Source organism: Pararge aegeria, chromosome 8 (genome assembly GCF_905163445.1).
Source record: "Pararge aegeria chromosome 8, ilParAegt1.1, whole genome shotgun sequence".
NCBI lineage: Eukaryota > Metazoa > Arthropoda > Insecta > Lepidoptera > Nymphalidae > Pararge > Pararge aegeria.
This window is the reverse complement of record NC_053187.1, coordinates 7746571-7761900: the sequence shown is the minus strand read 5'-3', so window position 1 is coordinate 7761900 and position 15330 is coordinate 7746571. Positions and strand designations below refer to the sequence as shown.

The following is a 15330-nucleotide window of genomic DNA, read 5'->3' as shown; positions in this document are numbered from 1 at the left end:
CTCTTTACAAAAGATAATGGAAAATAAAAGACTTACAGTGTTATTACTAGCACATTTCATTTTTATACGTAAATAAGCTAACGTCTCTTTTGGTATGCCTAGATAGTCACAGCTTTGAATTATTTAAATACCAACCATACCATAGAATATGTAACCCGAATTTTTTATAAATGCCTTTGTTACTTAATTTTTTTCAACGAAAAATGTCGCATTTTATTCATGAGCGTTAAAACATTTTGTAGTATAAGAGCAAGCAAATAAAAAGCCTGCGAAGGCCTCGAACTGTTTAGTCTGTGAACGCGGCCCCGCTGAACCGGTCGCCACTGACCTTACGCGGTAAAACCTTTTTCACATGTAAGTAGTTTATTTGTAAATCTTCCAAATATTTTTGCCCAAGTTTCATAATATCCTAAATGCATTAAACAAAAGTAATATAATGAATAATAGGTATACTCGTAGGTAAGGGTCACGAATTTATTTTTGTTATTAGAATATTTTGAATCCTGCCAGTGTGGTATGCTTTACGTATATCCTTTAGAAGCACGAAGGTTAGCTTATAATATGATTTGTTCGCCGGTAAACATTTCCATAATTTATATTATTTTAAATTATTCGAATATTTTATCGTTTTACCAATAAACAGTCCAAACAACCATGAAGACTGCTATATAGTATTGAATTTATATATACATAGTTATACACTTACACATTATTAGTACATTTGAGTTGATATTTTTTTACGTAGGGACTAGAGAATGCTAGCACTAAGCGTTCAAATTAACGAAAAATTTTTAGGACTAGGGTTTATCGTTGTCCTAATTTTTTACACACATGTAGGTAAACATTTTATTGTAAATATCAAACACCAAAAAACATAACCATACAGATTTAAATATTGTTGATTGCGTCAGCAGCATTTAGTACATTCTCTGCCATTCGGGGTTTTTCAATCTCATCCTACGGTTTTTTTCTTTTATCACCTTAATCTTTTAACATGTCTTAAAATACAATCTATATTATTCTGTTCTTATGAACTTAAGATACCTACTTAAATAGAATAAAAATATATATGATCACAATTATAGGTACCTTAAAATTTGCCTTTACCTGTGGTATTTTACTATTGAAAAAGAAAATTTGGAAACACGATCACAAAAACATCAATCTGCTATTTGTTTGCTTTCGTCTTATGTTATGAGTATTTTAGAAAACTTAGCATTCTTGTCTAGTAGTATCCTATGTTTTGAATGTCTCCATCTCTAAAAATGTTCATCAGGTTATCACCAAATTTACTGGAGGAAAATTAGACTCACAACTTTTACTTTCAATACAGTATATGGAGTAACAAAACTGATGGTCTGACACACGTCAAAGGTACTTTATTGAATCGATTTTAAAGGATATTCAACGTCTGTATTAAACTTTTGTATATTAAATGTATTTAACATTTGTAAATACTTACATATTTTATGATAATCTTATTGAAATGAAATGAAATATCTTATTACGTGAATAGGTAGGTACCCACCAAAAATGTCTTGCAGTACAAATAAAACCATAATGTATTTATTAATATTCCGACGATATTATCTAATCACATAAACTAAAGATTGACCCTCAATTTTTCCCAACTTGTCTTATAATGAAAATAATCTTTTTTAGAAGAATTTGCATAAACACAATAATCTCTGGAACTGCCCGTTCGGTTTGAATTTTTTTTTTTGCGATTGATAATCATTCTTCGAGAATTATTTTTCCTAATGGAGCATATATATATATTTATATTTATAGCTGTTGCCCGCGTTCATTTTCCGCATTTATCACGCTTTTTTACATATCTCATGGGAACAGATTGTTTTCCTGGGATAAAAGTAGCCCATGTTACTCTCCGTCCTTTCAAATTGATTGGTAGCACATGACACGTGAGGGCGTGAAGGAAGGATAAATAAACAAACAAACAAACAGTTTCGCATGTTTAATATTGAAGAGAAAAAACATGTCATATCGTTAGAATAACTAGATGCAGCGTTTTGTCTAGGTTTTGTCGCAACTCTACTGACAAAAGCTTGTTAATCCCGAGAGGTCGATGTCGGCCGGGTAATGCGACGCGGCAGGTCATAGAGACATCGCAAAATTGTATACATTACGACGAATTCGCAAGGCACTTCTATTAGGTACCCACTTATATAGATTAACATCTCTGTATCGGTCGGTGACAGTATGTCCACCAGTTAGCAATTATCTGAATAGTACCTATCTAAATAAGAAGTGTTATTAATGTGTAAATAGCACCAATATTAAGCCGTTAATTAAAAGATTTTATAAAAAATATAATAATAAAAATAATTTCCTTTGACTCTCTAATTGCATAGGTCAATCTGATATTTGGAAAAAGCCAAGTTCGAGCCAAGTTAGATGTTAATATTTAATGTTTCCTTGTCTAGTTTATGTATTTTGCAGTAACTTAGTTTCTTCGAAAATAAAGGTCATACCATTTTAATACGTCATATTCTTGTGAAAAAAACTAAAAGTAATTTCTGTTGGGCGAATGAGAGTGATTCTGATGTTTGAAAGTGTGATTTTTGTATATCATTATTTAAATTCGTTTTTTTTTTTTATTCTCAGTTTGCCTGTTTTGTTTGTCATTCTAACAACTAAAAAACCAAAATAGCCGGCTTGCTTAGGTATTTATTGCAGGAAGTTACTACGCTGAAAGTAAGCACGTAGTAACGTTACCTTATTAGCTTCGTGAAAAAATAACCAATTTATTTCGCGTTAACGGACCAAATACCTTGGGTTTATAATTAATTCTATCTTACAGACTATAAAAGGATTACTGTAGGCATAATTGTCAGCATGACTTGCTCTCTATTTGTAGTTGATTGAATAGCAAATGCTTACGACTTTGTCCAAAACAAGGTTTTATAGAACCTGTATTTTTGTATCCTATGATGTCGGCGGCTTTGTCCGATTTTGCTTGGGATTTTTCACAAAGGAACTAATTCGATATTTTTGCAAATTTAAATTTATGAATAGTTTTTAGGGATAGGTAATTATTAATTCCTTGAGATTTCTGATGCCTAGTGAGGTATATGAATCCCCATGGCGTAGCAATTATAAATAGCTTCATAAGAATGAAAGTAAACTTACACTTAATCTTCGTGATGAAAAATAAGCCTAAACCTTAACATTTATTTAATTAAATTGTTTGTCCAGCTCCTGTTAAATCAGATTGTGTAAACATGCCTGCGCTTCAGTTTTATAATTACTTATGCATAATAACTATGGAGATAAGGTTGCGTTCTATACATAACTGCCTTGGGCCTTGAAAGAGCCGGGGCAAAAAGCCACGCACGACTTAATAACATTCCCTTCCCTTATAATTAGTGACGAGTTGAGCAGATGTATAATGTATGACCAACGACAATACGCGGAATCGTACGGTTTTTGTTAATAATAAACAGAATGAAAATTTAGATTAAGAAGGGATATAAAGCAAAATTGCTTCTTGTAGATTTGAGTTTTACAGTAGTCCATCAAGTTTGATTTACTTAAAACAATAGTAGCACGCACTCAGGTTTTATCTAATCATTGGTGGTGACTGCCGGGTAGCTTCGGAACTGTACGGACTATAGCGGGGCATGAAAGGCGCGCGGGTGAAATTTGATTATTTATTTGCTTTATATCCGCTCTTAAAGAAATATAATTTTTTTTACATTCACTTGCAAACCTAAAGAATCCGAGTATTAATAACAGGTAAAGATTTCAATAATTGATGGATTGTACCTACTTAATCGCCGGTTAACAGTAACAATGCTGTAAAGTGTATTAATTAATTCTATTTATATCGGAAAGCCTTTGTTACATCTCGTTCAATACGTTGTTGTGCAACCACCATCGTCACAGTTCTCATAGTACCAGCAGACATAACAAGGCAGATCTGTCAGAGATAGGGAAGGCTTCTCGATGCACCAAGCGTTTCCCAATAATAAGACCATCTGCAAAAACGTGAGCGAATAATTGTTACTTGCAGACTGGAGCGCTCGATTCGATGCTGTCATTACTGGGTCGTTAACCAACAATAGTTCAAATCGACTCTTAAGAAAATTACACACCAAACTTTAGGTTAACCTTTTTTGTTGTAAAGTATACTATAGATACACACATTGAAAAACTTATATTAAATAAAAAATTGATTATCTTAATTCATTGATGATAAAATTAGAGTAATAAATAAAATGAATTTAGTTAGGTTATATAATATCATAAGTTGATACAATATTGCGCGTTTCGAATTGTTCGATTTAGCTCCGACCACTGATAACTATATATTTTTATTTATTTATTTTTATTTACTTCTTCTTCTAGCCTTTCTCCACGCATTTTTCTCACGTTCATTTGAAGTCATTATGTTATAAAGAAAGTGTATTCATAGACGTAAACTTACCACTCGACCTCAGTGACGCATATCGCAAACCGTGCGATCGAGCGGAACAGATTTAATTTATCATTATCTCCTTTATTATGCACGCGGAGGAAGAACGCGGACAGCAGCTAGTATTTTAACCTACCTACTTAATAACGTCAGAAGCTATAACAACAATGCTTTGTTGTAACTTGTATCCTTCTTTTAAATCGACAACAATAGCGTTACTTAAAAATTACATTTTGAGAATCAGTTTAATTGGAATATAAACCGGCTCGTCATAGTCCATCACAATCCTAAATTCATTCTAAAGCATTGTACAGGTATAGATACCTATAGGTATTATAGCACAGATGCCGACTGATAAAAACCTACACAGGAACGTAAATTACTTTATGACGTAATCTCGACATTCTGTCGCAGACAACATTTATTATAATTATTATAGCAAATTAACTACCTGTGCCAGATTATCTTATTGAAGCTCCACAGTCAAATTCTGTTTAACGGGCTGATTGATAAAATTTACTGTAACGATTACAATTTTCAAATTTTTTGCAGCTCGAATTGCTTTTGTTTCCTACCGGATGAGCAACATTATTATTCGATAATAACGTAACAGGCTATTGTCATACTGAACTCCTATTAACGTGCTCATAAGCACATGAGAATTTCATAATGACGTGAAAATTAGGTTTATTATTATCTTGTTAAAATGTAACAAAAACTATTTTGTTACGTGCATGTTATGATTTTCACACTTCATTGTTGCAGGCCAAAAATGAGGGCAATAAGCTTAATTATTGCACTGACGGCGGTAGTATGCTGTAATGCGGCAACTCCTCAACCACAACTACGGTTTGCATGGAAGGAAGTAGACTTCGTATGGGATTCTCCAGAGCAACGGGAAACTGCCATAAAAGATGGAGTCTTTGTTCCAGCTAACAATCTCCCCCTAGGCTTAGCGAAATGGAAGAACAAAGTCTTTGTCACCGTACCCAGATGGAAGAATGGAGTTGCTTCTTCTCTAAATTACGTTGATATCGATGGACCACAAGACCAACCATTGAAACCATATCCATCTTTAAAAGACAATCTTGTAGCTGATTCCGCGAAAGACACACCATCAAACAGTTCGATTGTATCAGTTTTTAGAGTATATGTTGATCCCTGTGAAAGACTCTGGGTCATGGATACAGGATTGGCTGATATTTTAGGTAAACTATGATTAAATGACTTTATCTACATCGTGCACGTAGGTATCTGCTCAGTTAATCGTCCCACGTTTAGGGAAATTGTTTTGTACAAGGAAAAATATAATGATGTTCCTTGGAGAAAGTTTCACTTTATATACATAGAGCACTTTACAGAAAACTATTGGCAACAAGACAATTGAGTTTCTATTATGTTTTCAATTTTCTCTTTAAGGATCTCCAAATCAAGTTACCGGCCCATCATTGGCTATATTTGACTTAAACACAGACCAGCTAATCCACCGTTATTTCTTCAAAGTGACTGACATGAAAGAGGATTCATTCTTCGCTAACGTTGTAAGTTTCTTTAAAGCAATTATTTATCAATAACATTTTTGGAATTAAGATCTCGTTAGAAGCTTGTCAAATCTTTTGTAGTAAGTAGTTACAATGTTGTACTTTATTCTCACATTTATGCATTATGCGGACATAAATGTTTTGATTTGGTGATAACATTAAGTAACGTGTTTGATTACCTACTGATTGTGTACTTACTGGTCTGAAAGTGTTTTGTGTGACCCAGTTGCAACATACTTAAACAATCGGGCTTATTAAGTTACAACAACAACAATGTGTTGATGTTATAACACAGTATGCATCAACACCAGATGGTGTGTTAGTATTGTAAATTGATTATTATTCAGAAATATCAAGGTCAGATGTTTCCAGGTCACCGTAACTGTGAAACCTGTTAGGAATTGTAAGTTATCTGCATTCTGCTTACTACAGAAATTAAAAGATAGAATAGTGGTTTTAGAATTGGTTCGCAGTTTTGACAGAGTATACATACGGGTCGTCGAAAGTTTGAATGCCATATGCGAAGTGTGCGTTTGCAAGGACAAGCTCCGGGGCATTGCCCTTGATGCATACATCCGTAACATGGTAAGCGAGCTCAATGTTCGTACACGAGGCAATAACTCGCCTTAAAAGCTATTTGTGCAAGCTAAATGCACATGATTTTTGAATAAGTTATTAGGGCATTCTATTTGAAAGAGCTTTCTATTATCCTACGTCCCGTTGCAAACGAGTATCAGTTGTTCGATCAATCGCAAGAACGATCGAACAACTGATTGCTCGCGTTTGATTGGAGGGCAATTTGGATGCGATGGGTTGAGAGTGCAAACGATCCCTGCACCAGATTGTCTGTGAATGAGAACCTTTATAAAAAAGTGTTCGTTAAAAATTCACCCGTATTTTTAAATGTAGAACAATAATTGCAAAGCACTGATGTATACACTATAAATAATTGTAGGAACGAGATTAGTGAAGCTAACTGAAATCCTAAATCCCAAAGAATTGGTATACCTACTTTGAATTGACGTAATCCACCTTAGAATAAGTATGAATAGTGATTTCCTTTCTTTAATGTGACGCAATAAACAATTCAGATCCAAGACAAGTTTATTGTAAGTGCAATAATAATAATTCTAGTTTTTGCATGACATGTGGGTGGTTTATTATTTAATAATCAGTTAATTGGTCTGACATTGTCACATAAATTGCGTTCATGCTACAATAATTGTATGAATATGATTCCACTACCGCGTTTCGATAAATTATAGTTCACTCACTTTTCCCTTTAGCCACTATAGTTTATGTGTTTCAAAACGTAACTTTTAAACTATGAAATTAATGTTCTTCTTTTGCACATTTAGAATAATTCAATAACACTCATTGTGTTGTGAAGTTTCTCATTACATTAATGTTATTGTTATCAATGTTTCAAGAGATAACTGACCAAGCGAAGCGAGTTTATTAAAAAGAGCTGGTATCAATCATCAATAATATATTTGATGATATGAAACACATTATACAACAACTAGTTTCTCGACAACTATAGCTCAACTATAGCAGAGGTTTACTCAAAAATTGTATTGTTTCGGTTTCACAGATAAGTCAAGAACCAGTAAAAAATGTGCTTCTAAACCCTGTAAAGTATTATTATTATTTCCGCTTTCATTTACACGTTGTATATAGAATATTGTATTGGTGTGTTTGTTAGTAAACACGATAAATATACCAAATGAAAAAAAAGAACTTTTATTTCAGATTTTGTTTTTCTTGTATGACCAAAATAAAAAAATTAAATAAAAATCTTTCCAGGTCATCGATGTAGATAAGGACACATGTGACAACGCATTCGCCTATGTGCCCGATTTAGGAGCCTACGGTGTTGTCGTGTACAGCCTCAAGCAAGATGACTCTTGGCGAGTTAGCCACCACTACTTCCACTTTGAACCTTTAGCTGGTACCTACAAAGTAGGTGGGATCGAATTCCACTGGACCGATGGCGTGTTTGCCTTAGCACTGTCCGAGCCTCGAGAGAACGGGTAAGTGAATCACGTAGGTATATTTGGACCTTGACTGCTTCGTTTAATGCATTTCGACCATGTATTTGTATTCGATACGCTCTACTAACGTCACATAAAAAAGCTTACAAAATGATACAATGCCATCTCGAATCCTTGTTAGGATTGTTTTTTATATCTACGAGTAGCTTAGCCCGCTACTTTCTCGCGAGTACCTATTTTACAGTGTACCTAATTATGTTAGGTACGGAAATACGAAAGATGCGTTAAAAATGAATAAGTAAACTAAATTAAAACTGAATAAATAAACTTAGAAATAATAAAAACAACCTGACTTTTTTGTACTGTTCTACTAGTAAAAAAAAATTATTCGCCATTTTGACACGCCCTGTCGTTTTTGCGTCGGGGGTTAAAAAAGGAGACTTTTTAAACGCACTTTCAAACTTTCACTTTCATAATATTTTATTTATTTCTTCATATTCAACTACAAGCTAGCCCCTGACTGCCATCTCACTGCAAGTTACAGTCTAAACTGAGTCTTCAGAAATTATCAATTTCCAAATTGACGCTGCCGTAAATCGAACCGGGAACCTCCCATAAAAAAAGGCCAAAAATCCCAGGGAAAGACCTGGGAGATCGCCAAAAATACGATTTTATTAGAGTACCTAGGTACGTTGAAAATAATTAATACATTTTGAAACTTTTGATTACAGATTCCGCACCATGTTCTTCCACGCATTCTCCAGTACTAAGGAATTCTGTGTGTCCACTGAGCTACTTAGAAATTACACATACATTGATAAAAACGAGGCATTCAACGACTTCAAGGTTCGAATACTAAACTTGCATTTATAGTACCGTTGCTAGCTGGTTGAACTTAGCAAATTGCTTATGTAAACATAACGAAACTGTTATTTTTATTAGCATGTATTGGCGATTGTCAATGCAAATAAACTGGATAGACCAATAGAGTTTGAACTTTTTGAATTAGTTAAATAGAGATGGCCTTGATTTAAAAACTAGCTGTTCACCGCGGTTTCACTCGCGTCAATTAAAAATGGTCGTAACCATAGAAAGATTCCACCAATCCGCAATGGGCCAGAATGGTGGACTACGGCCTTCACCCCTCTCATTGCGTGAGATCCGTGCCCTGTAGTGGGCCGGTAATGGGTCGATATGATGATGATGATGATGGTGATGAACGTAAGATAATATTAACCCCCTTTTAAAGCTGTTCTTGTGGATTGTACAATTTTTATGTATCATGAATAGCGCACGCTAAATAATGAATTTAATTTGCCACTTTGGGTTACATTATTGCAGTTGTCTTAATGATCTCTAATGTTTTAGGTAATAAGTTGTAGTTTATGCCTTCCTGACAGTTTAATTTTCTATTAGTAAATAAATCGGTCCATCATTTTCAGAGCCTAGTCGGTACAAACAAACAAAGTAAGAAGTCTGACCTCTTTACATTTATTTTTGGAGTAATGCTAATGATATGCTTTACAATAATGCCCGAAAAAAGAAAGTTATGTTTTCAAGGTCCAGGTTTTTACATATGTATTCGTTGATCCAAAATAAGTCCTTAATGCTTGAAGAAATTTAAATGGATTGATGCTGGCTATAATTTTTTGCGGAGTACATTCTATATGGCACCATATATATATGCGAAAATTCGTACACGGTCTGGCATATCTTTACCCCTCTTATATGTACACAACTACCTACCTAAGTTTTTTAACTTTAGTTGTTTTAAAGACTCTTGTGATTACTAGTGTTAATCGTTAACCACACAAACACGACCTTTTTGAAAGTTTAAAACTTAATTTATTTTTTATTTTCCAGCTTTTGGGTGACCGTGGTGAAAAAACTCAGTCTTCAGCCAGCTTCTACGACCCCAACACCAGTGTGCTATTCTATACCCAGGTACGATTAGATTGCTAAGTCTATTACCTATCGCCGGAGGGCAATCAATGACCTCCGGCCTCCATTAGTTGTAGGCCCGCGGGTGGCTAATTAAAGTTGAAGTTTTTCACCCAGCTAATGACAGGCCTAAGAAGGTGGCGTGCCGTGTAGTGCAAGTCTCTCTGGAGGATTTCGCAGCGATCAGGCCATTGACGATGGGACCCGCCATGCATTGGGGGGTCAAAACTTTTGCGAGAGTGCGGTGAATACGCAAGTGAATCCCGTGCTCTCACTAATAGGTCTATCAAGGGACACACAGAGTTTGAAATGGGTGCAAGTCCAGAATAACTACTCTATTTGTTACCAACATGGCTATCCACACTGCATCCGCAGACTTCGTGGTGGTTTGCCAAATATGTCAAATAAGTATGATGTTTGCGAATCATGACAGCATTAAGACATCATTGGTATTAGGTATCGCTGCAAGTGATCAAATGTGAGTTGAAGTGTGGGCAGCGGCGTGCACTTCATACATACACAAAAGCACTGCCTACCCTAAAATGTTTGTATAACTCATAAATGCGAGGGATTTTTCCGTTTTATGGCACCTTCCTTCTTTATGCATACTCTGGCCAATAACCCTGTGCACGCCACTGAGTGTGGGCATATTCGGCGTCCTTCTTCGTCCTCCTTTATTGTACAGTCACAAACCGACAAGACTAAAGTACTAAAGTTTTATCCGTAGAATAAAGTAACTATAGATGAATGAACCCTACACACTTCACCGTAATCAGGCGATTAAGCCACATAACGCAAGCTGGGAAAAACTTGCAACTAACTACACTTAGTTAGTTGCAAGTTTTTCCCAGCGCACTGACAAACGGTCTTATTAATAATCGTTTCTAAATCTATCGGCTTTTTGTTTCTTTTGTATCAAGATCGTCATGCCACTACTGGCATTACCGAACAAAGTAAGCAAAAATACAGATCTTTATATCTTGAAATGTAATTAGGTACGAGGATGTAATAATAAAGCTGCTCATTTGATTAATTAATCCAGTTAATATTGTACCAAATAAGGTGATTGCAATAAGTACTTACCTAATGACATGTCTACAATTATAAAATCCATCTTTAAAGCAATATCTTTGAAAATAACTTCACAGAAAATGGTATGCTGCTTAAAGCATAATAGTGTGTAGACTTTCATGATTGTTCTATTTCATTGTCATGAGCCCAACAGACTTATACGAGTAGAGGACTCGGTTGGTCTTATGATATGATGCAAGTATTATAATGGACATATATTAAGCTTTTAAGCGATTTTTGTGATCATTTACTTTTTATTCGTATAAAAGTACAGACGTGGCCTAAGATGGGACTCGCTTGGCTAGAAGATGCCTATTGACTCTTGTTTTATAGATACCCAAAATTTAAGAGTTAGAAAACACAGAACGCGGGAGGGCGCTCCGAATCCCAGCCATGCGTAAGTAAGTATAAGAAAAGAAGACGCAAATCGCTTTATGCGAGTTTTTGGGATATTGACTTGAGTATAACAGGTGTTTTTTCGATTTGAATTATGGCGATTTAGTTTAGATTTCTTCTTTGCTCTAGTATTTATTCGCCAAAATCGACGGACAATTAAAATGTGTCTATTATACTACGCAATAACTAATTTAGGTAACAACATAATTTATCGTGTGGTTTGAACTTTAGTTGGTATTGCTAAGAATATCTTAGAAATACAAACTAAAGTTCGTAACATGCAAAACGAACATTGACTTTTTTTCGCTCAAGTAGTTATGCTATTTTTTATAACTCCGGGAAGTCCATACAAACAGGAAAATCATGCATAAATAATTCTTAATTTGCATAAAGTTGCTACACGTTTGTGAACTACGGGGATAAAAATAAGTATTGGTACTAAACACCTAATGGTTGTCAATATTATCAAATATAAATATTAAGGAAAAAAGTAGGAAAGTGTTTTGTGCTCTTGGATATATCTATAGTGGAGCTTTATCTTGTGTTATAATTGAACGCTCGAAGGATGTTTTTTTTTATTTCACCCCTAAGGGGATCAGATAGGGGAAGAAAGATTGTACGAGAGTTTTTCTCGTTATATTAATGAAATTTTGTATTTTGGTGGACTATAGAAATACCTCTTACCTATTTCTTAACATCCTACAGAAGACCTATGTCTTAACACTCTTTAGAAGACCTATAACCAACAGTGGACGTATATCGGTCGATGAAGATCCATTTCCCAAACCCATTTCATACCCGCGAGTTTGTTTTTCCGAAAAATGGAGGAAATACTTCTGGCTCTCCAACTATCTCTACGTCAAAAATGTAGCGTCAGTGCTAAGTGAAAAATGCACTCTCAGAACGCAAGTTCATAATATGTTTTTATAACATTAGTACGAGGATTTCAATATAAATAGATATTATTATTTCTTATCGTATTTTTGCAGATAAATCGCGATGGAATCGGCTGCTGGAACTCAAATAAGCCCTACACTCCAGAGACCAACCCACTGCTCTTCAGCGACCCCAATTTGTTCGAATTTCTTAACGACTTGAAGGTAAATATCACGTCTCTTGATAGCAAGATCGCGATTTAGGGCGATTGTGTAAAATGTTTTTCTGTCAGTTGGTCATATAAAACAATAATACATAGTTGACATAACTAAGTAACAGCGCAGTAAGCATTAAAAAATAAATTTGAGCCTGATTGTTTCATCATTGAATTAAGCACAAAATAATAAATATTTAAGTTGATATTATAATGATATTGTTTTAAATTATTATAATATTTCAACTACTTAATTCAAAATAATTAAAAAAAAAACATTTTTATCGTAAAGTTCAATTCAATAACGGTCAATCAGTCTTTTAGATGAATATAACATTATATTTATATTGTTTCCTTTTACTTTTAGGTGGATGACGAAGGAACTTTATGGCTGCTCAGTGACAAGCTTCCTCGTTTTCTCTACAAATCCCTAGACCCTAACGAAATCAATTACAGGATATTCAGCATCAATACCAAAGATGCCATTGCTGGAAGTGTTTGTGAATAAAGAGACTAACTATTTCTATCAGTTAACTATGTACAAATGAGAGACTAGAGCGTTTTAATTGAAGGGCTGAGCGAGCGAGTTGAGAAAAGCTAGATTTGCGAAAATAGACCAATAAGATAAATGAATGACAGCGTGATAAAATTATAAATCGTATTCTGTCAGTTACCTAGTTTGGGTTTTTTTTACATTTACGATTAATGTTCTTACCAAGTAGCTGTAACTTTTATGAAACAAGATTGTCTCTAACGGGTAAATATTTCGTAACGGTATCAGCGAACGAAATCCATTAACCAATTAATGAGCTTTAATGAGGTTTCGTTGTATGAGCGTTGACTGGGTTGATTGACCTTCCGTGTTTGGTTTAAATATAGCAAAGCGACGGGGCCCGTGGTAAGTGCTTTAAAATTTATTTGACCTGAAAAAAAAACCGTTACAGAGCGATTGCATGTAGCGTGTCCAAATAATTTAGAACGAGCTAAGCTGTAATAGAGCTCAGTTTTACAAAAATCTTAATGGGCTACTGTTGTTTCAAGCATTAGCTGTAAGTCTACGCTCATCTCTTCTTTGTGCAATCGCACCCTTATATTGTGTGTCCGCTAGAACAGTGATGTGATCAAATAGTTAAATTATTGATAAAAAATATTGAACTTTAATATGACTACTATCTCTAATAATTCGGTAAAATTTGCTAAAGGGTGGGTGTGTCAGAAGCACATACCCTTAAAGTAGACATTCTTCATTAAAGCATACTATATTTGCATTTTATTTTGTCATATAAAAACTGGTATATTATGTTTTATTTCTGCCGGTATATTTTATGTTTGTCACTCAAATAGTTTGCGAGCTTTGTGAAACTGCCTGCCGATACGTGGGCGTCTGCTACCTAAGAGTATAAGACTTGTCGCGTAGTGTAGGTACACCCGCGATACAGATAACTAATATCTATCTGATTATAATGATTTTCCGTTATAACATTATTTAAATATAACTACTTAATTATTCTAAAATATTTTCCAAAATAGCATGTTGACTAGCAATGACTTTTGAGCGGGCATACTGTAAACTGCTTATACTATATATATTCGAATTTGTCTGTAAAACAGCCAATAACTACTAACCCTCATACGTGGGGTTAATAAAGAGACATGACATCAAAAATGATCCTATGTGTCGACATTAAGTTTAGTAAGTTTACTTCCGGTATTATACTTTTAGCTATATAACTGAATTCGCCCCATTATTATTTAAAGCAGAAAAAATTCTCCGCTTGGAAAGAGAATATAAACATAAGTTGTCTCTTTTTAATAATTAGCAAAACAAGTAAAGCTTCCAGTTTGATCTTATATAAAATTATTAGTATTAAGCACTTATATTGTGTTACCAGTAGAATGTATTTGAGAATCTTTAGGCTTCGCGCCCACATGGCAATATTACTGTCGATAACATTTATGGCCTGTGGGCGGGGTGTTGAAGTATTGATAAATAACATTGTCAAAAATGTTGACAGTGTATGGGCAGCCTTAGTTCTTAATATTAATTATTTGTACAAATAAACATACCATGACAAATAGCTGCTTAAGGTAGGGAAACCTTAAACCTTTAACTGTGACTCAGTGAAACTAATTTAATTATAAGTATTTTGTTGTATTTTAATAGTATTTAGTTTTATCTATGAAAAATTTAAATAAAGATATGGAAAATATGAAAAATATTTTATTTAGTACTAGCTGTTGCCCGCGACTTCGTCTGCGTTTGATTTTGTTTTTTGATGTGGCATTCAATTTAGTTGTAGTTCTAAAGAAATTTAAAGTATTCAGTATCCCTAAGCCTTAAATGAGGGGTTTGCTGCTGTCCGCTGAGGAGTTCTGTCCTCTATGTCCAACCACATTCATCAGATCTACACAAAGTGTGGGCAAAATTAAACAAATATAATAACCTCTATAGTACAAAAATAATTATTTAAATCGGTTATAATTTGTCGGAGTTATGGTGTAAAATCGTCAAACACTTTCATCCCCTCTCCCAAAGGAACCGAGCTTAATGTCGGGAAAAAAAGTATTCTAAGTAGGTATATTACGTCTAACACTTCCAAGAATATGTGAACAAAGTTTCATGAGGATCGCTTAAGCAGTTTTTGCGTGAAAGCGTAACAAACAAACTTATATTGACATTTATAATATTAGTAGGGATTTACCTAAACTTTGTAGAATCGTATATTATATTGCATATTATATTCCTGAGGCTGTCATTTCAATGTTTGGCAATAGGTACTATTGAATTGTAAGGACCTCGCAGGTGCAGTGGTGAGAGCTGACACAGGGATCAGTTTGGAAATTTGATAATTTCGAAACTTC

At 34.4% G+C, this 15330-nt stretch overlaps 1 protein-coding gene across 2 annotated transcripts in view; it reads left to right on the top strand.

Moving 5' to 3' along the window:
* LOC120625636 (L-dopachrome tautomerase yellow-f2-like) overlaps positions 1-14652 on the top strand; it is a 40328-nt gene extending 25676 nt beyond the window's left edge. Inside the window, exons 1-8 of one of the 2 annotated variants that reach the window (XM_039892721.1) lie at positions 285-354; positions 5201-5643; positions 5855-5976; positions 7783-8009; positions 8702-8816; positions 9834-9914; positions 12368-12478; positions 12836-14652. In XM_039892721.1, coding sequence (XP_039748655.1) covers positions 353-354; positions 5201-5643; positions 5855-5976; positions 7783-8009; positions 8702-8816; positions 9834-9914; positions 12368-12478; positions 12836-12976 — 1242 coding nt within the window. In that variant the 5' untranslated portion in view covers positions 285-352 and the 3' untranslated portion in view covers positions 12977-14652. Of the gene's footprint in view, positions 1-284; positions 355-5200; positions 5644-5854; positions 5977-7782; positions 8010-8701; positions 8817-9833; positions 9915-12367; positions 12479-12835 lie in introns of those variants that run through there. The other variant, XM_039892722.1, reaches the window with a different exon arrangement.
* Positions 14653-15330: the final 678 nt, after the last annotated feature.